Source organism: Ruditapes philippinarum, unplaced genomic scaffold (genome assembly GCF_026571515.1).
Source record: "Ruditapes philippinarum isolate M1 unplaced genomic scaffold, ASM2657151v2 ctg2447_1_1_1_1, whole genome shotgun sequence".
In the NCBI taxonomy this organism is placed as follows: Eukaryota; Metazoa; Mollusca; class Bivalvia; order Venerida; family Veneridae; genus Ruditapes; species Ruditapes philippinarum.
The window spans coordinates 70959-97504 of NW_026852757.1; the positions used below are offsets into that span (position 1 = coordinate 70959).

General features: G+C 32.1%; 1 protein-coding gene and 1 long non-coding RNA gene across 2 annotated transcripts; one reads left to right on the forward strand and one right to left on the reverse strand.

Moving 5' to 3' along the window:
* Positions 1-13975: 13975 nt before the first annotated feature.
* Positions 13976-17563, reverse strand: LOC132723791 (uncharacterized). The gene is made up of 3 exons (XR_009624788.1): positions 17266-17563; positions 16296-16448; positions 13976-14190 (listed from the first exon to the last, which is right to left on the reverse strand). It is a non-coding gene; the product is annotated as an uncharacterized LOC132723791 (long non-coding RNA).
* A 637-nt stretch (positions 17564-18200) lies between these two features.
* LOC132723781 (piggyBac transposable element-derived protein 3-like) lies at positions 18201-24338 on the forward strand. The gene is made up of 5 exons (XM_060708570.1): positions 18201-18321; positions 18533-18770; positions 18915-19930; positions 20910-21183; positions 24096-24338. The coding sequence occupies exons 1-5, from the start codon at positions 18305-18307 to the stop codon at positions 24336-24338; spliced, it is 1788 nt and encodes a 595-aa protein (XP_060564553.1). The 5' UTR covers positions 18201-18304.
* The last annotated feature ends 2208 nt before the right edge of the window (positions 24339-26546 follow it).

Below are 26546 nucleotides of genomic sequence, written 5' to 3' on the forward strand. Positions count from 1 at the left end.
AATATTTCAAGTCCTTCGTCCAATCCCTTTGGTAGGCACGATTGAAAAGAATCACATAATGACAGAATGTCATTGGAATATATAAAATTTCTGACTTTGTTGTATTTACCAGCGATACATCATAAGGGGATTTGTCATTTGTCGGGTACAAATTAATAGGTATCAGTTGATCTCCCAATTGGCCTTAGCGGGCTGGTTATGAAATAGTGTTGCTTGATGTCAAGACATTGGAAAAATACTAAATGGTAAACAAAATTCGCAAGTGTTCTTTCGTTTGCTTGATCGATTTAGAGAATTATTAAGATTTAATGAGATTTTCGGCTTTAACAAGTTTGCACTTTCCTACGAAGCTACAATATCACTAGACATATTCAGACGAACGTTTGTGTAGGGGTTCACTACAGCCTTGTTTAAACTGTGGTATAAATATTTTATACGTATTTTTAATTTTCCATGATATGAAGAAATCTGTAATTGAAATTTGATAAATCTTAACAGTTAATTACAAATCTTTTTTTCACTGTAATTTTACTCCGTTTTTTAATATGCAGTAATGTTGTCATGTTAAATCCGCACATAACACGATATTAACCTTTGTAATTTCTCAATCGATTACCAAATAGAAGGCAATTATCTTGGATTGTGCAAAGTAATAAGTAAAGTAATTCCATCTTGAGAAGGATGCTGCGTCTAAGGAAATCACTAAATCAGTAAATCAGCGTCTACATTGTGTGAACATGTTCTTGAGTGATCCATTATTGAAACAGTTGCCTTTGATTACAGCATACAGCACACAATGAATGCAAATATTTATTTCGTTGAATAAATCTAAAGACCTTGCTTTGTTTCAGCTTTGTACTTTCAACATTTACTGTTAGTTTGGTAGCAATTAATCCAACCAATTTTGTTTTCAAAATAAACTGATACCTAACAGTTTGATTTGAATCATATCTGGGTCTTCACCATTTAAATGCTGTTTTGTTTATTCCAACTATATACTGTATCAAAAATAAAATTTAGAAATGTATTGATTTTCTTAATCAGCAGTTCATTTACTGTCTGAATTGGGGTAACACCGACAAAACTTAAAAGGCAAAACAAATTATAATAAAAAAGGAAATGAAACACAATTAAATTAAATCATGAATATTAAGTGTTTTCAAAAGTATAAAATATACATAAATGAACAAAAGATAGCATTCTATAAAGTCTAAAATAATTGTGAGATAAAATAATATTTTGCGTATTATTTATTATAATTTATCTTGAGAAAGCAGATTAAACAAAATTGTATTGTTTAAAAAGGACAAACCCTGTGAAGCACTTATATAGGCATCTTCTTATAATTTTGTATTGAAAATTGTGCTTGATAAATACCACCTCTGTTAACGCTTACTAAACCTTCATCTTAAATAAACATCCCTATTTGTGAACAGAACACGGTTACTTTAAACACTTATTATGACTTTAAGGTCTCAATTGTGATGTCAAACAGCTATTTTAATAAACAATGTAATGGAAACCTGTTCCTACAGTGACAGTCCACCCTTAATCTCAGGATTGTAACTTTTATTGTTTGTCCTTCTCCAATACTAGAGTAATGATAATTGAATGCCACTAAAGCTGGTGCTAAGGGGAGTGAGACATGTAACACATTACTTTTTGTTTAAGTTCATATAGTCGATATAAAAACTAGAACATGTATTTATTTTAACAATCCAATTAATGCATAAGCACCACATCAAGACATTTTTAAACTTATTTATGAAATTAAAAAGCACTTTCAAGAAAAATAGTATAGATACAGCAAATTCAATACACTGTGTGTGGATTAAGTGCAGATACAAAATATGTTTTCTTCTTGATAATCTTGAGACAGTGTTACTCTGCATTTGGTAAAATTATTGTTATATTTTTGTAGTATTTAACGCAAATGTTTAAGATAATTTATAATTTAACAGGAAAAGACACACCACTTTTGCACTTAAGTCTTAAAGAGTAGTTTCACTTAAAAATAACATTATCACTGAGACAAGCCTATACAGAATATCTTGAATTTAATCGAACCCTCTTGTTGTGTTTAATATTGCTAATGGCCGACATAGACAGTATTGGAAACCATTATTTAATCATACAAATACATTTTACTGATACGCAAAGCGTTCATAACTGTCAATGTTGCATTTAGATAATACTAATTTGTGTTTGTTGTAATTATTTGTGAACTTTTCAATATTAACATTCTGTTTGCTACTTTATTGTGTATTTCCGTTTAAAAGATAACAGGTATGTGATATTTGATTGCTTTTAAGCGCACATCTCAGAACACGAATATTGATGATTGATGATTTTTTCTCTAGGCATTGCATTATTTGATTTTGAGCTATTTTGCAGCTTTTCTAAATTATATTCGTCAACATGTACGTTTAGAGCTAATGATTGTCTTCCAAATTCGGTGGGGGCTGTGCCAAATTATCTCATTATACAAGTATAAGGAAACTGAATTTGGGTAATCACTTAATTAATATATCAGTTTCAATAAATATAATTAGCCTGTTTAGGCAGACCTACTGAGATCAACAGGCCGTTAACTAAAAATTGTGAAATTGAATAATTCTTCAATTGGCACTTCAATCAGAAAAATATATGCAAAAGATTATGAAAGATACACTCAGAAATTTAAAACAGATTTTCTTAAGCTGAATTTAACATAAAATCGTGAAATATGCAGAGGTTCTTCATATGGCGGTAACCATGTTCTTGCTTCTCCTTGAAATGCGGTAAATATAAAGAATTTTGCAAGGGGATCAAAGGATTTTGAACGACAACTTTAAAAAGCAAGTTTTATACCAAATAAACTTTAGGTCCAAAATGCAAAATCGTCCACATTATCTGAAATATCTTTAATTGTTATTTTTTTTTATTTATTTATAACACTTTCAATGGTGAATTGAATGCCCAAAGTACGATTTGGTAGGTCATACTGAGAACGCTTTTAGATATAATGATTGTGATTTCTTCCGAAAAAAAGAAGATATTTTCAAAAGTAAAATGAATGACGGTTATATAGCCGATTCCATAAAGTGTCTATGTCAAAACTGTGTCTGTCGTATTTTCGTGTATTTGTATTTCAAGGCGAAATAGGCGATAATACGGCTCATAAAATGTGTCGTGTGTTTTCATTGTATTTTTCAAATTCTCACTTTGCAGTCAAAATAGAAAAACAAAACGACAAAGAGTGACTGCTTTTTTTAATTTTTCGTTCGTTTTCACTATGATTCAGTGTGGTATTTTGCATTTAGGTAGTAAAATCGTCTGAACATTTAAATAGCAAGGGGCAGTTCTGACACAATGTGGTAACATATTCATCTGTTATATCATTTTTAACATTATTTATTATATTATGTATTTTCAGTAATTAATCATCTTACTAATTATATAAATTTGACTGCATTATAACCGCCTTGTTGCCTATGACATACATGTTAATAAATCTACATAGGCGTTACCGTACAAGTTGCATGTTGAAAATGAAAATACTAACAATTGATTCCTATAAAGAAAGTGAAGATGAAAATAAGTTAAAAAATGAAATTTTATTAAAAAAACAAAAACTTGATGAAATTTATGAATATCGTGTAAATGGCTCAATTTTAAGAGCAAGAGCTATTCATGTAGAACATAACGAAAAAAATAGTAAATATTTTGCAAACTTAGAAAAAAGACAAGCCGAGAGAAAAAAGTTATACATAAATTAAAGGTAGAAAATAAAGAAATAACAGAAATAAAAGAAATATTAAAAGAAGAAAAATCCTTTTATGAATGTTTGTATAGATATAGAACTTCTCAAAACTCAAATATTAATTTTTTTGATACAGATATAAAATTATTAAATGAAGAAGAAAAGATCACATGTGAAGGGAAAATTAATGAATATGAATGTAAAATAGCTTTATCAGAAATGAAAAATAATAAAAGTCCAGGATCTGATGGTTTAACAGTTGAATTCTATAAATTATTTTGGAATAGCATAAAAGACTATTATCTAGCTTCCATTAATTACTCTTTTGATACTTCAAAATTAACAACACTTCAAAGACAAGGAATAATATCCCTTATTCCTAAACCGGATAAAGATCTTACAGATATTTCAAATTGGAGACCAATAAGCTTGCTCAATGTTGATTATAAACTTGCAACAAAAACAATTTCAAATAGAATAAAAAAAGTTCTGCCGTCTATAATAAGTTTTAATCAAACTGGTTTTATGAAAAATAGATATATTGGTGAAAATGTAAGGCTGATTTTTGAAATTATTGAACATCTGCAGAAAGAAAATAAACCGGGTTTATTATTCTTTGCTGATTATGAAAAAGCATTCGACAGTCTAAGCCATCAATTTATATTTGATACACTGAATAAATTTAATTTTGGCAAAGATCTTATAAAATGGGTTAAAATCTTTTATACTGATATATCAAGTATAGTTATCAATAATGGACATTTTTCAGAGTCTTTTAATATAGAAAGGGGAGTACGTCAGGGATGTCCATTATCATCTTCATTATTTATTTTATGTATAGAAATATTATCAAATTTCATAGAAAAAGATAGTGAAATTAAAGGAATAGAAATCGCGAACAAAACAATAAAGCAATCCTTTTTTGCAGATGATGCAACATTTGTTAATGATGGATCAGTGAAGTCTTTTGAAAAACTTGTATATGTAATAACGGAATTTAGCAAAATCTCTGGTTTAAAACTTAATACAAAAAAATCCACAGTTCTACGAGTGGGATCGCTCACAAAAAGTGATATAGAACATTGTAAATATAAAAAATTCAATTGGACATCTGATTCAGCAAAAACTCTAGGTATTCTTTTCTCGTCTAATTACAAAATAAATACAGATATAAATTTAGAACCAAAACTAAGAAACTTTTTTATTTGCTTAAAACAATGGCAACACAGAAAACTGACCCTTATGGGTAAAGTGATGGTAATAAAAACATTTGCCTTACCTAAACTGTTATATCCATTTTCAGTTTTAGAAAACCCATCAAGATAAAAGAGATAATTAAAGCAATGTTTTTGTTTCTTTGGGATGGCAAGCCAGAAAAAATCAAACGTAAAACATTAAAACTTAATGTTAAAAATGGTGGTTTAAAAATGATCGATATTAATATTTTTTTAAATACAGTAAAGGCAAATTGGGTCAAACGATATATAAATGAGGACAATAAAGGATTATGGAAACTTTTTATAAATCAAAGGTAAAACAATATGGAAATGACCTTATATTTGACTGTAATCTTTCGAAATCAGATATCAATAAGCTTTTCCTCATAATTCATTCGTAAACAATGTGCTTTCGTCATGGTTTCATATTCAAAAGAACACAATAATAAAAAAGATAACCTTAAACATATAATATGAAATAATTCGAATATTAAAATTGATAATAAATTGGTGTACTATAAAACATGGCATCAAAAAGATATTCTATATTTAGAACATCTATATGATTATAGGAAAAATGACCTCTAAAAATTTGAAGACCTTAAAAATATCTATGGTATGGAAAATGCTGAGTTTTTAAAATATTACACGCTTGTGAATAATATACCAAAAGGATAATTATCTTGATAGTCTGAAATCTAGAAGAAATTATAACGAAGTACAAGATACACTCCTAAATAAAGTTAAAAAATCAAAATCTACAAATAAGCTTTTATATAATATTCAACTTGAAAATGATGAAAGGTTCAAAAATACAAATGAAGAGAAATGGGAAAAAACAATAGAAACTGAGTTGGATTGGCAAAAAATATATATGGTTCCATTTAAAAGTACTACAGACGTGTCATTGAGAAATTTTCAATACAAATTTATTCATAGACTTATTCCAACTAATACAATGTTATTTAAGTATAGCCTTTGTAATTCAAATCTATGTGATTTTTGTGGTAGCAATTTAGAAACGCTTTACCATCTTTTTTGGGAATGTACTATTGTACAAAATTTATGGTCAAAATTACATTCTTTTCTTTTATCAATCAATATTGTTTTCTCATATAATTTAGAAACAGTGTTTTTTGGAGAACTGAAAAACAATATTAATAGTATTTTAGTAAATTATATCATCATACTTATGAAATATTTTATCCTTAAAATGAAATACCAAAAGCATGAACCAACTTTTGATATTTTCAAAAACTTTTTGCTATTGAGAATACAAATTGAAGAGGAAATTGCTTTTTTAAATGATAACGTTGAATCACACAAACAAAAATGGGGTAACTTGTTTAACGCTCTAACCTACAAACCAACAGTAAGTTAAAAATAATTTCAAAACCATAAAACGTAAGAAAATTAATTGAAATTAGCTCGCTTGTTCCTTTTTTTTTGGTCTCTTTTTTGCGATTGTATGTATGTTTTGTATGTATGTAGGAAAAAAGTATCTTTTTGAATGTATGTGTGTATGTTTGTGTATGTATATTTTCTCTGAAATTTTTCTTTGTTTTTTTTTCTCTCTCTTTCCTTATTTTTACACCAAATAATGTTAAATATTTTTGAATATACTTCAAAAATCCTTCTTTTTTTCATTCTCCCTTTCTCTAAATAATGTTAAAATGTCTTTGAATATACATGTACTTTAAATTTTCAGTCTCTTTATCTGAAATACTCTTTCTTTTATTCGAAATGAATAAATATATAGTAGAAATATGGAGTAAATGGATGTTTTTTTTCATACTTATGTAGTTTTTTGTTATTGAAATTATAGGTATGAGTCTGTGAATTGTATGTTAATATGTATGTTTGTATTGTTATACTTCAAATATCAAATAAATGAAAAAAAAAAAAATGTTGAAAATGAAAATGCAGCAATGTGTCGTCATTTCCCATATTTTGCCTTTAGAATGTACAAAACACGAAGATACAACGAATTCAAGCTTTGTCGTGTCTCTGTATTTCGAATTTTTGTGAAAAAAACAAGCGTAAGTGCGACATTGCGTTAACAAGCTACCGTGTTCTTAAGTGTATATTTTCTGTGTCTTTCCTGTAAACCTCCTCCATATCATTGGCAGTAAAAATTGACATTTCTTAACCCACACACGTTGCGTAACATATAAAGACAGGCCAACCTACATTTACTGTATTGATGACAATAAATCGAATTGTCTGTTTTCGGACGGCAACTACCAGATGGCATAAACACACGCGTGCAGATTCAATCCTGAAATTAAGTTAGGTTTATTGTTTCTTCTATATTCAAACTGATACCACCGTATGAACAATCCTGCAGATGTATACAAATTATAAATAAAACAACCTGGTCATGTCATGTATAAGTTTATAAGCACAATTGTATGTCTTTTACTTAGAAATTGTCTTTCAGATATTAACCTTTAGTTACATAATACTGTGGGAAATAAATATTTATCAGTCTTATCAACACCTCAAATGACTGTTATTGACAAGATTTAAACCCATTATACACACATCCAAATTCATTATATAATTCTAAATCATTATTATAGTGGTTTTTGTTACTTTTCATTTAATTTAGTGAAATCTTCAAAGACACCTCGGTTTAGATTTGGACATTAATCAGACACACACACCTTAAAATAAACGATATGTTCATATAACATAGTAAACGACTACTGACTTGTATGACAGTTATGAATACTTCTGAAATGACACAAACATGACTGGTTATTGTTTAGTTAGATTTTCTTATAAACAGCAATTCGTTTGTGCAGAAGTTCTAATAAGTTTGGACGTTTCAAGATTGTTCGTCAAATATATGAATAAAAGGGTGTACTAGCTAACCAGTTTCTACATGTTTAACCAGATAAATATGATAATTATATTTTAAGTACACTCAATGCGTGAGCATTCTCTTATAAAGCGTAAAAAGGCCAAGCAAAGGTCAGAATAACAATTTACTCTATTTGAGCAGAATAATTGAATTGTCTGTGTTCTTTGTGTCTTTTTATCAAATAAAATGAAATAAAGCTTTCAGCCATAATTCCATTAGTATTTTAGACACACGTCATCATTTTATGATACATACTATGACTTAAAACTATTATTAGGAATGACTGGTAAAACAAAATGTAAAATATAGGCTTTTCGTGATCTTGTTAGATGATTTTACATGTCTTTTTTTCATTTAACTGCTAGAAATCCGGGACGCCAATAACTTTTATCATAAAAAGACAACGTGATAGTCATATTAACATGTTTATTTTGACACCAAATGCATCACTCTTTTAACGGAAAGTTTGTTGGATAATTTGTGTGTTTTACTGCGGAAAGTACTTAACGCACGTTTATAGTGAATATAAACATATAGTATAAGACCGATAAGCTCAATACTGTGATATCACATTGGTAATTGTCAAACAAATACTACACATCATGGTCGGCAGTGCAGCCTAGTCGTATAATCTACATAGTGCATAGTACGTGATACATAAGTATTATACATATACCGGGAATGCTAAGCAATAAGTAATAGCATTATATGTCATTCAGACAAATTAGATTCCTGTTGGTGTTCATTTTTTGTATGTGTGTGCAAATGTCTATCCCAAAGAAAGGACAATTACTAGAAAAAGAAACCTTTGTGACGATTTACATGCATTTATTTGGTATAATTATTACTATCTAAAAATATAACATTTGGGTTTAAGACTAAAACGAAAACAACTATTTACAAGGAATATGTATTTTCAAAAATAATTTAAAAACACCAAAGACACATTTTAACAGTCGCACAGCATCATGTCATTATACAAACAAGGTTTTTTTTCCCAGTAACAATGACAATGTGTAAATTTCACGATGTTAATAATTCCATTATAATTTATTGATTATACTTCTTCGCCCTTTTTAGATGAATCACTATCATCACTCTTAGACTAATATTATGAAATTGCTTTGCTGCCTTGACTCCGGACATAACGACAACTGATCTTTAGAATTTCACAATCGATTATGAGCGGAAGGTAATTATCCCGTATTGTGCAAAATAATAAGTAAAGTAATTACATTTTGGAAGACGTACTGTGCCAAAGGAGAACAAGAAATCAGCGTCTACAGTGTAACATTTAAAGCTGACCGTTTCGAAGTGCCAGATAAAGATAAACATCGTAGAAATGAAGTGAGCGGAAACATTAGAAATAGCAATTTATGGACATTTTCCATGAAACGAAATATCCTTCTTGTTTTATAATTTAGAATTTCTCTATTGTTGTTATTGGTCTAAGCATTTTAAGATACTCTTAAAATTGATTTTAATACTTGTCATTTATGAATTAATTCTATTACTCACTAGCAATAGTGACAGGTAATGCAAGAAATATTGGTTGTTACCTATATAGTCATAAAATGTTTATATGAATTAATAATATTATATAAGTAACAATAAAAGAAAAACAACCGTAGACTTACCACTTGTTATTTCTTGCCCTTACAGTATTGCTAGTTAAGTTTTAAAAATTCACTGACAAATGTTTTGGTACATTATTATTTCTTTCAGAGAAGAAAAAGAAGCTGCACTGCAGCAATTTATTTGTAAAGTTATTATTGTATAAGCAAAGTTGTAAACAATTACAATAGATGACAATGATGCCTTCAACAGTCATAAATTGTTTCATTTAAGAAGAAATAGATCATTTTATTTAATAAGACAAAAACTTTGTTTTTAATTTTTATCTTTTGACTTATCAAACAATTATAAAACTACTAACATATTTTTATTAAATACATTTACTACACTAGAACATCCAAAGTGCAAATACCTATTTATCATTAGATGTAATAGTTTGTTGTAACAAAAAAATGTAAACATCATAACAATTATCGATTTCAATGAGTCGCGTCGACTAATTCCAATCCGTCAATATTTTGGTTTGTTTCCCCTTTAATTGAATGATAGATATACAAATATATTCAGTAATTTCCCAAGGGCACAGTTAATCAATTGAACTGATTGTGAACTGTAGAAATGTCATTTTAGATGTATTTTAAAGTGTAAGTAATAGTTTTAGTCGCATAACTGCTGAATTAAAGTTCTGTATTCTAATATTGATTAATCAGCGATTTATGTTCTTAACAATACTTAGAAAGCTATAATTGTAGGGTTATTTGTCTCAACTGCTGCACGCGCAATTGACAGGTAAAACTTCTTATAATTTGACAAACTTAATAAACATGAACGCGGAACTGTTATTCATTTACATTATAGCTTTAGAAAGCTCCTTATGTTTTGACTTCGAATATAAAAATGAGGGAAGCTATCCATTGAACGTCTTGATCAAGTTTAAAGCGTAAAGATGTATGTATTTTAATGTAAAAAAAACTTTGCTTCGTTTAAATCGACATGCTAAAAATAAGAACACAAAGATCACAAAAAGACAGATAGGCACCAATAAAATGTATCTGTTGGCAGTACCAAGTCATTTAGTATCACGGGAAAGGCATTCAGAGAAAGCCAGACTGGTGAGTGGCAAACACAGCTAAGCAATGAGAATAAGACAAAACTATTTAAAGCAATTGTATACTAGTATAAAAGTTTGAGTTTAATCGTATACCTATACAAATACAGTCCGAAACTGGAGTGCAGTTATTACCTGCACTTCAATTACAGCACTGTCCGTCGTGGAAATATAGTATGCTAATTGACTGGCTACATTTTTCCGAGATTAACTTATTGTGACGACAGGGAAAGGGATCACGATGGAAAAGTCACATCCAGATGCCGAATATTGGTTACTTATTTTTGGGACATATTGTGACGACAGGGAACGTGTTTTTACCAATGCCTTTGATGCAAAAGAGAAAGAACATTAAAACTCTCGGTAATTTAAGTTATATCTGGGGCTTTGCTCCCTTGTTCTAAAGTTTCGATGCTGTTATCATTACCTAAGAGAGAAATAAGATTTTTAACTAGTTTAGGTGATGAATACTCTCTTTAACCAGTGCTTAGGTTTGGACGGTAGCTTGCAATTACTTCTACCGTCCAAGAACATGCTTTTCTAAGCAGAGCATGGAATATTTTCTGTTTTGGCGATTTGTGTGTTCTTAGGAATTGTGCTTTTCTCTACTTTAAATGAAACCTTTACGCCCTAATGAAATCCAATTCTTCCGTTAGAAGTGGATTAAAATTTAAGAAGAGAGATATATCAACAAACGAAATAATGATAAAAAATCGCCTTTACTCTTGCTTTTGTAATGTTCTATTATCAGTAACTGTTATAAAATGAAACAGAGTGATAAGATCAATATATGTGTCATGGAATGCAAAAATGGGGTTTCTTGACCAAATTTTTGATTTTCACTTTTTTTAATTTTCTAAATCTATGAAATATCAGAAGTAATTTCTGAAAATTTGAAGGTCGTGTCTTTCTTATTTACAAAGATATACATAAGTTTGTGAGTATGGTGTCCAGTAAGTAATTAAAAATACACATTAAAATCTTTGATCTTTGTGATGTTTAAAGGTGCATGAGGAAAACAACTTTTGAAGCTAAAATGAATTTTGTGAAAAAATTGTTTTATGTTATTAAAGTTAAAAAATGTTGAGGAATATTTTTGGAATACAGCCACCATAATTAAAGCATCAATTACATTATGTTGCCTAGCAACGGACCTATTCCTGGGTTCTTTCTGGCCTTTTTCGTGTAAAAAGTTATGTGCTAGATTTATTTTATAACACTTGCAAGTATCAATTCGAAATATATTCTTCTTTCACAGTGTCCATTTATCATTCATTTATTAACTTTATTCAGATATTTACCCTGACAGCAGACAACAGTAAATGAAAGATGACTCAAGTATAACATCATCAAAGGTAGTAACACTAAATAAAGGGCATAATTACACAAATACAACATGAAGGAAGCTATATTCTGTTACCTAGCAACCATGGAATATTCTAAATTTTTGTAATTTTTTTGTAAATATACAAATTTCTTGGTAAAATACAGCTAACAAAGTAGCAGAAATAAAAAAATTTTCAATAAAATTATAAACAATACCTATTAATTACTTTTCAATAATTTTCCATTGAAGATATAACATAGAATCCATGTTCTGTACACTTGACTAGTGTTAGTAAGTTATGCAAATTTTAGCAGAACTCAGTATTTTTGCCATGTATATTGCTCTGTATGTTTTACAATAACCAATAAGCATTTGATCAAATCACTGTTACTTTCAATATTACATAAATATATCTATCTGCTGTCTAACTGATTTACATAATACCTAAGCAATAAGTAAAAATTAGTCAGTGTTGCCAAGCAACCACAAAATCTTCCATAATTTCCTTTTAAATTTTACAAATTTTAAGTTTGATTAAAAAAGATCTCAAAATACCATGAACAATTTTGCAGCATGATTACAAAAAATAAATTACAACTATTAAAACTGCAAATAAAATCTTAATAATAGTTCTTGGATCAAAGTATCCTTAAACTCATTTTACTATAGGTTTTGAATTTATATAGATAATATACATAATTTCATAAAAGTATGTTCATTAACATCAGGTGTTAACTACACTGTTTCACAACAAAGTAAGGACTTTGAACTAACTAGCATTATATTTAATTAAAATGACATAAAGATAATTCCTACAAAAAAATGTTCCTTACTTAAAACTGTCTCTGCATATAATTAGGTTGCTTAGCAACCAATGAATAATTTTTTTTTTTAAATTTCTAAATTTCCAAATTTTTACAGGCATACAGGAGATTACAACTTAGTTAAAAATAGCAATTTGTGCTATTATAAAAAATGAAAACAATACCACAAATAATGTGTAACTGAATTAACATGTAATAAGGTATTCAGAGAACAGCCTGCCTCACCATTCCTTAATAATATAAATTAAAAATGATACTTCTAATATCATGTTCACAACATTTATTTTCAGGTACATTTAAGGTTCTATATTTTAATATTTTATAACTTAGTGATGATTATTTTTCAATTATTTACAATGTGATCAAACATATAAAGTATTTTTATTATGATGCACCTGTTTAAAATCCTTCCCAACTGAAGGGAATATTGGTTGCCTAGCTACCATTGAATATTCTTTGATTTTGCTGCTTCTTTTAACAATTTTAAGGATTGGTGATAATGTGATTCTACACTAATATCAACATAAAAATTCAACTGACCTATCATTGTTATAGATAAAGTATTTTTCATATTCTACAACTATAAAATGTTTAAAATTTGACAACAAGTACTGAAACTTAATGTTACTTTACATTTTCATACAGTCATTTTCAATCTAGATTAAAGCTTAAGATCAGTTGACAGTTGATCAATTCATAACATGCATAGGTTCAATAGAATTCTATAATTTAGAGTAAAATGACAAATGTTGTATTACACTAAACTTAAACTAATAAACATTTTGTAAAAATGATGGAAATTAGTAACTGGTATACTGACATCCAAAAATAATTAAAGGAGCCATTAAATAATATCTATACATCAATGATCCACACACTTGTTAATATAGCATTAGTCCTTAGAGCACCAGTTATGCAACACACTTGCAGTCTTATCTTATGAAGCATCTACTTGTATCATAAGCTATATTTGAAATGAAGAAAATAATGACAGTCCATACATGACCACTATGTTATAGGAACTCCAATTATACTCAAGAGTAAAAGACTGCTCTTTCTCTTTCCACCTTTTTCTCATAATTGTCAATATCCAACTTTATTTCTGTTCTCGGGATAACTGGTTTTGGCCACACAGTATTTTAGCCATGTCAGATTTGAAGAACTTCCCAATTTGTTCAAATAGACACTAATGTCTTGCTGCATCATTACTGTACTTCAGGTAAAAGACCTCTGGGAGGGAATTGTTTTAGTAAAAACATTTTTACCTCCACAGAGTTAATATGTTCTTTACATGTTATAACACTTGGCTCCATTGCACTTGCACATAAATGGTGGTATTTGGATAACAGTTTGAGGGCTTAACTTAAGAAATAACTTCATAGGGATTTTCTGGATCATCTATAAGCTGTAGGATATTGTGCCCATATCTTGATGACTTCAGGACAGTACACTTAGGCAACCTGTTGCATTGTTTTTCACTTTCCAGATATAAAAGTACCAAGCATGTTGAGACTGACACTTCCATGAAGTCCTAAAATACATATAAATTTAAATTTAAAAAGTTTGCATAGGATATAAATAGTACTTAAGTAAATAATACTTAAAATTAAGATTATATTTAACTGAATATTCCTTTTGCAACTGAAAATACTATAGCATAGGAGAATAATAATAAAATTCATGGCAAAGGAACACATCTGACAAGAAAAAAAATATAGAAATCTACCTTGATAATATTTTTAAACATGTTTTTACAATATGCACATGAAAAAATATGTCAAACAAGAGGGCCATGATGGCCCTGAGGTCGCTCACCTGTATATAGCCACCCCCCCCACCACGGACCAATTTTTACCCAAGGGCTTTTATTTGTTTATTTGAACAGACTTGGTAGACACCCATAATAAGATGTTTCATGCTAAACATCTAAGTTCTAGCTTTTGTTTGTTTGTTTGTCTCATTTTACGCCCTTTTCAACAGTATTTCAGTCATATAGGCGGGTAGTTTCCTAACCATCGTTCCTGGAGAGTTACACCAGTACTAGACTACCTTCCTCCGCGCTAAACTACCAAAGCATCTCCCGGGAATCGAACCCACGCCAGAGAGGTAACTGGATTAGAAGTCATCGACTCTAACCCCTCGACCACGGAGGCGGTTAAGTTCTAGCTCATTGGGTTTTTTAAAAGAAGATTTTTTAAGTTTTTACTATACACATATAGTTAAAAACAATGACACCCCTGGGGCAGGGCCAGTTTTGACCCCCGGGCTTTTATTTAAACAAACTTTGTAGATATTTACTTAAAGATGTTTTATGCTTAATATCTAAACTCTAGCTATTTGGGTTTTTCCAAAGAAGATTTTTAAGTTTTTGCTATACACATATAAGGAAAATCAATGACACCCGGGGCGGGGCCAGTTTTGACCCCAGGGCTTTTATTTGAACATACTTGGTAGACACCCATTAGAACATGTTTCATGCTAAATATCTTAGCTCTAGCTCTTTGGGTTCTTTAAAAGAAGATTTTTTAAGTTTTTACTATATGCATATAGGGAAAATCAATGACCCCCTGGGGCGGGGCCAATTTTGACCCCAGAGCTTTTATTTGAACAAACTTGGTAGACACTCACTAGAAGAATGATGTTTCATGCCAAATATCTTAGCTCTAGCTCTTTGGGTTCTTTAAAAGAAGATTTTTTAAGTTTTTACTATATGCATGTAGGGAAAATCTATGACCCCCTAGGGCATGGCCAATTTTGACCTCAGGGCTTTTATTTGAACAAACTTGGTAGACACTCATTAGAAGATGTTTCATGCAAAATATCTTAGCTCTAGCTCTTTGGGTTCTTTAAAAGAAGATTTTTTAAGTTTTTACTATATGCATATAGTGAAAATCAATGACCCCCTGGGGCGGGGCCAATTTTGACCCCAGGGCTTTTATTTGAACAAACTTGGTAGACACTCACTAGAAGATGTTTTATGCAAAATATCTTAGCTCTAGCTCTTTGGGTTCTTTAAAAGAAGATTTTTTAAGTTTTTACTATGGCCATATAGGGAAAATCAATGACCCCCTGGGGCGGGGCCAATTTTGACCCCAGGGCTTTTATTTGAAGAAACTTGGTAGACATTCACTAGAAGATGTTTCATGCCAAATATCTAAGCTCTAGCTCTTACAGTTCTTTAAAAGAAGATTTTTTAAGTTTTTACTATATGCATATAGGGAAAATCAATGACCCCCTGGGGCGGGGCCAATTTTGACCCCAGGGCTTTAATTTGAACGAACTTGGTAGACACTCATTAGAAGATGTTTCATGCCAAATATCTAAGCTCTAGCTCTTAGGGTTGTTTAATAGAAGATATTTAAAGATTTTTCTTTCGGTTGCCATGGCAACCAGAGTTCTGCATGGAATTAAATTCTTTGAACAAATTTTAAAGGTGACCACCAAAGGAACATTCCTGTGAAGTTTGGATGAAATTGGCTCAGTGGTTTATGAGGAGATGTCATTTAAAGCAAAAGTTTACGGACGGACGGACGGACGACGGACGGACGACGGACGGACGCCGGACGAAAAGCGATCACAAAAGCTCACCCTGTCACTTTGTGACAGGTGAGCTAAAAATGTTATGGGCAAACTAACCTGATCCCTCTACACAAACACCAAACACATGGAACTTTCTTGGTATCCTAAAACATATTGGACCAACTGGTTGAGAATGATGGGAAAAGTGCACTTGTTGGGCATAATCCCAAAGGTTGGAGTACTTTACATCAAGAGTGCATGGTGAAGTGCCTGAAATGTACAGTAGTTAAATTTATAAATTATGTTTTATTGATATACAGTTTTTACAATTTATAGAACAGTCAGATTTTCCTGAGGTCCTCATGTTTTGCTAATAAGGCACCTGCAGATATGATTCCTTTAATAAGTATCCTTTCTAGAAAGCTTGTCATAGGGCTGTGACTTTTTTTAATTAAAATTAGTTAAATCATTTCAAACAAGTTCAGGCTTAGGTATTCATTGATGTGCTTCTAAGTGTGAACAAACATTTTGATGTGACATCATATGCCTTACAGAAACATAGTGTAAATACATGCTAAGTGTACTGTAAGCGTTACACTTAAATCTAGTTGTGTCAATGAAAAAATATATGTCTATGCTCTCATTCAATACCCTTCATTTATTGAGTCTGGTTATGAGAAATTATGGAAACTGCAACATCTCCATATTTTTAATTTTAAAGATCTGAAAAATTTACACAGCTCAAACAATGGAGCCAGAGATATATTTTCACTTTTGGGATACAAGTTTTCAACAGCTCAAATTTTTATTCTCATACATGTACTGTACAGTATGCATGGAAGAAAGTAAAGATTAAAATTCTTGAAAATCTTGAATTTCCTCACTTTGATGATTGTTTTATCTAAGAGATTAATTACATAAATTTTGGTATTAATTGCTTTGAGTAAATAATTACTTGGCTGCCATTTTCCATGTTGCTATCAACAAACCGTTGTCCAGGAACTGCAATTGTTTCTACTTCCGGGTATAATTATTTTCCGATAAAATACATATTTAAGCAAAAATACTAGAAAAAATAAATACTCACCTAACCCGAATAATCCAGTTATATATAAGTTTTGTCAAAGCAGACGTTGTCAGTGTAAAATATTCTTTAAAACACCGAAAAACATCGAATCAATTCACCAATATTTTATCAACAATCAATGTCAGATGACGTAATCAGTTGTCCTCGTAAAAATCTTTTCCCGTGATAATTTTACTTGCTGTCATAGGATGAACGGTAGCAAATTATTTTTGCCGTTGATTACTCTGTATGAATCAGGACCCAATGTGCTGACAAGTCATTTATTATATAATTAAGCGCTGTTTTACTGCCAGATGAACGGAAAAAATGAGGAAAAAATGGCGTCAAAGATCTCGCATTTTCTCGATAACGACGTCAACGTCAAGAAGCCCCATTTTTGCATTCCACTACACATATATGTTAAGTGTCCTAATATCATGGTATTGATTATTAAAATTGCATTACATTTTTCAGTACGTAAATGAGTACCTACTACATAATTAAGACCAAGTCAAACTAATTTTCATAGTTAACTTTATTGTTATCCTTATATTTGCAGTAATTTCGCTAATGGTCGACAAATACATTATTTCAAACCATTATCCAATCACTCAAATACATTAACCAAGAAACGCAGAGCGTTCATAACTGTCATTATTACATTTAGATAATACTGATTTGTGTTTGTTGTAATTATCCGTGAACTTTTCAATAATTATATATAGATTGCTACTTTATAGTGTATTTCCGTTTAACAGATAGCATGAGATATATCCAATACTATTTGGCATCATCCGATATTTTTGTTAAAGTTGTGTCACTTGCTGATTGTAGGGTTAACCCATTTGCGCCTGTTGTCTACTTTTGTAGACACTAGCAGTTATCAGTACACTAGGACCTAATTATGAGCGCACATTTGTTTATCATTGTTATTCTATTCTTGTTGTCATGATTAGCGTTAATTGGACTATTTTGCTAGACAAAATGCAGACCACTATGTTATTTGCAGTGTGTTTTCAACAAGAATGTGATAAAAATTGCCTTGAAAATATTATTGAAAATGGCTAGCAGAAACAGGTATGTAAAACTTTATATTGTTTTTATTTTATATCATAAAGTATGATTGTTTTATATTGTATAATTATATTTCTGCTCAAATTCCTGTTTTATAATTCAGAAATATGTATAAAATGTGTTATGACAGTCAATTTAGATTTTGTCTACAAAAGTAGACAATAGGATCAAATGGGTACGTTTTATCATTATGAAAATATTTTGTTGTTTACAGAAGATACACAGTAAATGAAATCATATCAATGCTTGAGGATGAAGGTAACTTTGAAAGGGCAGATATACATGTTCAACCACCTCCTGTAGATGAACTGACAGATGAAGATAGTGCAAGTGAAGATGAAGAAGTAGGTTACAACAACCTCAGTGGACGTCAGTTAGACCAACAAGCAACAGCGACAGTTATTCGCCTAGATGGACGTCATGTTGTTGATTCAGCATCAGACTCCGATCTAGTTAGTAATAAATAAATAATAAAAAAAAAAAATAAATAAATAATAAATAGATAAATAAATAAATACGAAGCAAGTTAGTAAATAATGTACAGTAAATCCAGTTGAGAATAAGATTTTTTATATTTATCATATTTTATTTTTCAGGAAACTGACCATTCTTCAGATTCTTCTGATACAGATGAATACGAAGTGCCTGCAAATATTGCAAAAAGACCTCAAGTAAGAATTGCACTACGGGATCCAGCTCCGCGTCCCAAACGACCTGCACCAGTAAAGAGGAAGTGGGAAAATAAAGATCTACCTGAGCAAGATAAAGACAGATTCACTTGGCATGGCTCAAATATAGACAAAAGTCGATGGCCGCAAACACCAGATGGCATCTTCAACTTATTTTTTGATGATGACGTGATCAACATGATTGTTGAACAGAGTATAAGATATGCTGGTTCAAAAGGCAATCATTCGTTTTCAACTTCACCCCAAGAAATTAGGATCTTCCTAGCAATTCTGCTTATATCAGGCTATAACACTGTGCCAAGACGGAGACAGTTCTGGAGCCGGGATGATGACGTAAGGAATGAGGCAATAGCTCGTACAATGCCGCGAGACAGATTCGACATATTGGTGCGATATGTACATCTTTGCGATAACAACAATCTTGACAGAGAGGACAAGTTTAGCAAAGTAAGACCACTGCTATGTCTGCTGAATGAGCGCTTCTTGTTATACCTTTTGAAAGAGAAAAACCTTTCAATCGACGAAAGCATGATCCCGTACTATGGGCGACACGGAGCGAAACAGTTTATTCGTGGGAAACCAATTAGGTTCGGTTATAAGATGTGGGCGTTAACGACAGCACTTGGATATGTTTTACAATTTGAGCCCTATCAAGGGGCAAAAGGCCACCAAACCCATGATCCTGGCTTCCTTGGAATGGGCGGAGCAGTAGTTATGGACCTGCTTTCAGAGCTGCAGAAAGATGATGCATACCATATGACTTTTGATAATCTATTTACTTCCCTGAAGCTCGTGGACCGGCTTACAGATATGGGAATATCTTGCACAGAAACCATCCGTGCCAACCGAATAGAAGATTGTCCTGTCAAAAATGTAAAAGACATGGGAAAAACGCAACAAGGAAACTATGACAAGAGCTGTCCGTAAGACAGCGCGCTCGACTTTTTTATTGCTTGCCAATAAAAAAAGTTTTTGCAGTAAAAGGCAATACAAGAATCTCTGTATTTTTAAAGTGAACAATGGCCATGAGCATTAAGATATTTAGTGAAGAATTATTTATTGGACTGGTACTAAAAACTTAACCAAGATTCTAAGTCGATAAAAGGCCTTAATTTTTAAAACAAATCCTTGACAGAGTTACCTTCTCTTGCGTACAGATGGGGGTAATGATGTGAAATAGCATTAAAAGTTTCAAAGCAATATCTCAAAGGGTTAAGGCAATAAGTGGATTTTACCCATATTCAATGTATTTTCTAAGTCAAAAAGGGGCATAATTCTGTCAAAAACCTTGACAGAGTTATGTCCTCTTGTCTGTTGATGAAGGTCGTGATGGTAAACAAGTATGGTCAGTTTCAAAGCAATACCTCCAATGGTTTTGAAATAAAGTGAGGTGGTACAAAAAACTTAACCAAGCTCAATACACTTTCTAAGTCAAAAAAGGGCCATAATTCTGTCAAAAACCTTGACAGAGTTATGTACTCTTGTCTGTAGATGGAGGTTATGATGGTGAACAAGTATGGTAAGTTTCAAAGCCATACTTGTAATACTTCTGAAATAAAGTGGGGTGGTACGAAAAACTTAACCAAGGTGTGACGCCAACGCCAACGCCGACGCCGACGCCGACGCCGGGGCGAGTAGGATAGCTCCCCTTTTCATAGAAAAGTCGAGCTAATAAAAGGTATGACGCACACAAAGGTCTGATAGTGGTGAGGTGGAATGACAACAATATAGTGAATGTGGTGTCAAATTGCCATGGAGTTGAACCATTGCAACAAGCAACACGGTGGTCAAAGCAGGCAAAAGCTAGGGTGCGCCTTCCGTAGCCATACCTTATAAAGCATTACAACCAGACAATGGGAGGTGTGGACAGGATGGATCAAAATGTTGAGATATCTCTATCAGATCCAAGAAGTGGTGGTGGCCAGTGTTTATGAATTGCATTGACCTTGCGGTGCAGCAAACCTGGCACATTTACCGTGCTACTGATGCAGGATTGAGGCAACCATTAGATCTGTTAGGTGTCAGACGAGCTCTGGTTACTGTGCTGCTTGCTCAGGAGCGTACACCTGCTGTCAGCCCTGGCAGACCAAGAGGTAGGATGAGGCCATTGTCAAGAAGAATTCCAGACCATATCCGACTTGATGGTAAAAATCATTACGCAGAGCCAGCAAAAGAAGTGCGCTGTTCATTGTGTGGAAAAAAATGCAGGACACAATGTTCCAAATGTAATGTTGGAGTGCACAGGAAATGCTTTGAAATGTTTCACAGTGTTTAGGTATTCATACGATCAAAGCCAAAAGACATGAACAATAATAATTCATATTCAGAATGAATTTCAGAGTGAACACTTCTGTGCCTAATGTCTACTTTTGTAGGAAAAGTAATAGAAAACATTGCCTGTATAAACTTTAAGGATTTTTTCAAGTAAAAGTTATCAAATAAACCAACAATAGGTTATCTGGACATATATTCTATATGTGTTTTACATATACCCATTTGCGCCTGTTGTCTACTTTTGTAGACAAAATATTAAAACACTAAAATAAAAAATACAGTACTTATATTTGAAAAATAAACGGATATATGTTATAACTATATGGTTACTATATGTTTTATACATTTCTTATATAAAAATAAAATTCCGGCACAAATGGGTTAAAGTCGTTAAACCTGATAACATTCGTGAACAAACAGTTAACCCAAATGTCATGTGTTGAGTTTTGTTTTAAATAAGAAATAATGCATGGAGACATGCAGGTCTACCAGAAAAAAAACAAATTCGCTAAATGAACTTAGCTGTGTCGGTTGAAACTTAAAACCCCCAAAAGTATATTTAATTATTATGGAAATGAATAGCGTTCAAATCAATATTGGAATTATAAATATTTGCAAAGACCAAGACCTGAAACAATTAAGAATAAGTGTTACAGAATACCACATTTTCAACACTATTTTCTGCCCATTATCCTATTTTTCATATCAGTAACAAAACATATACTTATCTTATTTGAACGTTTATCTTTTTTCAGTTATTACCTTCATATATAACAATTCAAGCTACCGTGATATTATAATTGGAACAAATATATCAATAATATTATAGAGAACGATCAAAATTGTTTATATTGCAGTAAAATTATATACTGGAAAGTTTGCTTTGTGATCGTCGCAATTATACCGTTTATTTCTATTTAAAAATGACTGCCTGAGAAAAGTCCAGCAGATATACAATTCAAAATTTATAACCTTTCACAAACACATTGAACGAAATAAAAAAAAAAATGTTATAGTCAGTCCCGATGAGTAGTTCTGAATATCTTCGGTTTAAATTTATATTAAATAAAAAAAAAAAACGAGAAAAAAAAATTCAATTTACAAGATATCTTGATGGCAAAATTGTAAAATCAGTTTCAAGATTATTTATAATATATGGATGTTCCTGATCCCTTTTACAACACCCAGTTTCATAATTTATTTTCAGTTGAAGAAATTACTTGATTAAACATAAGCGTTCGGTTACATTTATACCCTAGAACATACCTTTTGTATATGGTATATAACGATTATAGTTTATAAAAATAATCATTTCTATAAAAAAGATCTTGATTTTTCCCTCTCTCTTTTCTTTGAATGTCGCTAGTAGCCGACATTGATAATATTAAAAACCATTATCTATTCAACTAAACAACTTAACAAGGGACAACGAGCTTTAGTAAATGTCACTGTTACATTAAAATAATGCTGATTTGCGTTTGTTAGAACTACTTGAGAATGTTTATAGGCGCATTATGTCTTTCTATACAAATGGCAAACATGAATTTTATGACACTGAAATAATGATTTGAGTGAATGTTAGATGCTCATCACTTGAAAAAAAAATGTTGAATATGAATTATTTGTCGTATAAAGGGGATCTTGTAAAGACAGTAGTCTTTTACTTTGAGGAAAAATAATGTTGTCAAGCACATTTTGTTATAGTTATTATTTCTACTTTGCATTGAAATTAACATTTGAATTGAATTTGAACTGAGCATTATAGCACAAGTCAGGTCAAATTTATAAATTTACCATGAATTTTGTGGCGATTAAACTGCAACAAAATTATAGCAAGATATGAAAGACGACATTGTATTTGGCAATTGGCATGTATGTAGGATGATAAAGGAAATTGTTTCATCAATGATCAATGGTTTAATTAAATATGTTCTATCTTAGGTTATTGAAGGTTGTTCAGCAAGACATTATTGTTGTGTGTGTGCATGTCAGTGGTATTTACGAAACTTCTCTTCGGTCTTGTTCTATTTGTAAAGTTCTGGTATGCCTTCTTGCATACTGTGAAATCACCCCAAGGATATGTTGCCTGCTTTTTAAAATTTGTACTTCGACGTTTTATCTGTGATATACAGGCTTGCAGTTATACAGTATCCCTCATGTACAGACTCAATCAAACCGAGTCTGCAATTCTTATGTAATTTTGTTGTGATTAATGCTTCCGAGGGATCACTTTGTTTCCGGATTTTCATAGCCTGTTATCCCCTACCTATATCCCAATACCGCCCGAAATCGATCACAACTTCTTTTCGATCGGCCCCGGAAATGTTTTACTTTTTCCCTTATATGTCGCGAAACGACGCGTGCGTACTCCTGATGTTTACCTCGACTACAATAAATGTCAAAGCAATGAATTATGATGATTAGAAAGGGAAATAGGTGTTATTTAAATTCCAAATAATGAACATTAATGTTTTTCACTAATCCTAAAATTTTCCCATTAATAAATCAAGATTATTTTCTCAAAATATTTCATAAACGATCTCTGTTTTTGTCCGTCTGCAAAAATGGATATTTTCCAGGGCCACGCACCTGCTATTTTATAGTAAAAAGTATACTACACTACAAAAGTTACGTTTAAAATATATGTATATGCTTAACTGTGAAATTCTTAATTGAAGGTTGATTAATAAACAATGTCACACTAATTAAACCATATTCTCATGTAATCTCTGATTTTTTTCCAGCAAACTGTCACCAGAGGGGGGTCATATAGACCTTATGACTCTGACAACCTGACAAATGCATATTTGTCAGTTATGCAAAGTGAGATGTCCATCAGGAAAGCTTCCAGTTTTTTTTGGTGTTCCTTACGCTACGTTGAATGACAGGGTAGCAGGCAGAGTTGATGTTATAAAGTCTGGAACATCTCCACTCTTTTCACAGGAGCAGAAGACACTATTATCAGGACATTTGAAGACAATGTCTGAAATAGGATATGGAATAGTAGGCAGGAAACAATGGACTTGGCCACAGACTATGCCATCCACCTTGGATTGAGAGGCAAAGAACAAAAACCTCTGACTGATAAGTGACTCTACAAATTCCTTGGCCGCTGTTAAGTACAATTTATTAGAAAAACCACATCGTATGTTCAATATAGATAAGAAGGGTCTGTGCACTGAGCACAAACCCCCAAAGGTGGTTGCAGGGAAACATAGTAAGACTCAGGCAGTTACATCTAGCAAGTCCAAGCTGGTTTGTCCAACACAGATATCTTCTGTCAGTTTATGCAAGATCATCTTGTTAAGAACCTACCGGCTAGGGACAAAGATAACCCTGTCTTAGTTTTATATGATGGGCACAAGAGCCACTGCTCACTTGGACTAATAGACTAATAGAATAGGCAAAGTCTCAACACATCATTCTCTTCGTTTTGCTACCTCATTGTTCGCACATACTCCAGCCTCTAGACGTTAGCTGCTTTGGGCCGTTTGAGGTAGCTTGGAATGCGGCTTGTCATAAGTACATGCGGGAGTCAGGTGGCTGCACAGTTACTAGGTATGATGTCTGCCATATTGCCTGTAAAGTATTTACATCCACACTGACTGTGAACAAAATATGATAAACAAGAACAACAAGGAAAGGCGGCCATATGACCCAGCAACAAGAACCAATGGCAAGGAGCCCAGGCGGACCCCAAACAAAAACAGGACAGGGCAAAGACAGAACACGGACAGGTCAATCACCAAATGATAAATAATTTGTAACTGATTAGGAATTCAAAGAAAATAATAATAGGCCCACAAAGGGGAAGGGGACAGGAGACCGGGGGAAGGGAGGGGGGTAATCAAAGAAATAAAAACTAGAGGCAAAGGGGAAGATACTTACCGTAGACGAGAAAACAACAAGGGACACAAGCAAAAGTGTCACCAAAACAGTATGAAACAACATAGACATACATCTGAGGAACACAGTGGGGCGCCGCCTTGGAACGGTCAGCAGCATAATAATGACTGCTGGGGAGTTTAAACCGGTTAATGATGCACCAAACCTCGCTCTTAGCCCCACCATGTTCCTATAAACGAGACAGTGTAAATAAAATGAATCCCCGCCAAGTGAAATTCTAACAGTTGTCATGGTTACAAAACGTTTAATAAGTAAAACACTAAAATGATCATGTAGAAACATATAAAAGTAAACCCAATGACCATAACAAAAGTACTCAATGTCCTAAAGGAAGACAGAGCAACAAGAAAATCACCTACAAGGGCCCGACGAAGCAAGAGAGTCTCATAGAGTCTCCCACTTGGTCCGTCAGATGCAATCAAAAGAGGAAAGCGTAGTGTTCAACTGTAAAAGGGTTGAACACTAAACATGCAGTATGTCTTAAAACAGTAGGGACATAACCTCTTTTAATAAAACGTTTAATGATTTTAGTAAAAACAGCAGAAAAATTACCATGACCCAAAATCTTACGAAGTTTGTAAATCACATCGCCATAAAAACCAGGCTGGCTAATCCCTTGTCGCAGAAGAGTTTTTAAATCACATCAGCATTCAGGAAGTGTGGTCTTTATCCATTCAATGATGATGTTGTACCAGACCATCAGATAGCGCCAGCTACTTCATTTTCGCAGGAGGCTAGACCAATTTTTAGCAAACCGACAGCTGCAACAAAGTCAGCAGAGAGTTTTCTCGTGGAAAAGGGTGGTCAATTACTTAAAAATGTTGAAACTGCACACAAATCAAGAAATACACTAAGCAAAGTAATTGCAGGAAAACCAATTACTGAAGATGATGTTGTAAAGAAAATTAAAGAACACAAAGAAAATCAAACTTCAAAACAAAAACCATCTAAATCAAAATCTAGCAAAATTGTATTGCAGAAACAAAAAGCAAAATCTCCTACTCCTGGAACATCAGGTATTCCTATGAAAAGAGCAAACAAAAACAACAAACATTAGAGAGAGAATAGATGAATATGAAAATGAATCTTCAGATGATGAAATACCTGAAAAAGATAAGTGTCTTGTATGCAAAAAATTCTCTCCTGATACTAGCAAAAGACCTTTCATAATCATGGTCAGGTGGGGTCAGTGTGATAAGTGCGATGGTTGGGTTCATTTGGCTTTCTGTACCCCAGTAAGAGTCTTAAGAAAAGGGGACAGATTTTTATGCCCCTACTGTGACAGTCTCACTACGCAAAATGAACAATAGAACAATTTATTTTGCAGAAACATCCAGAGATGTCGCCCCAGCCAGTGTT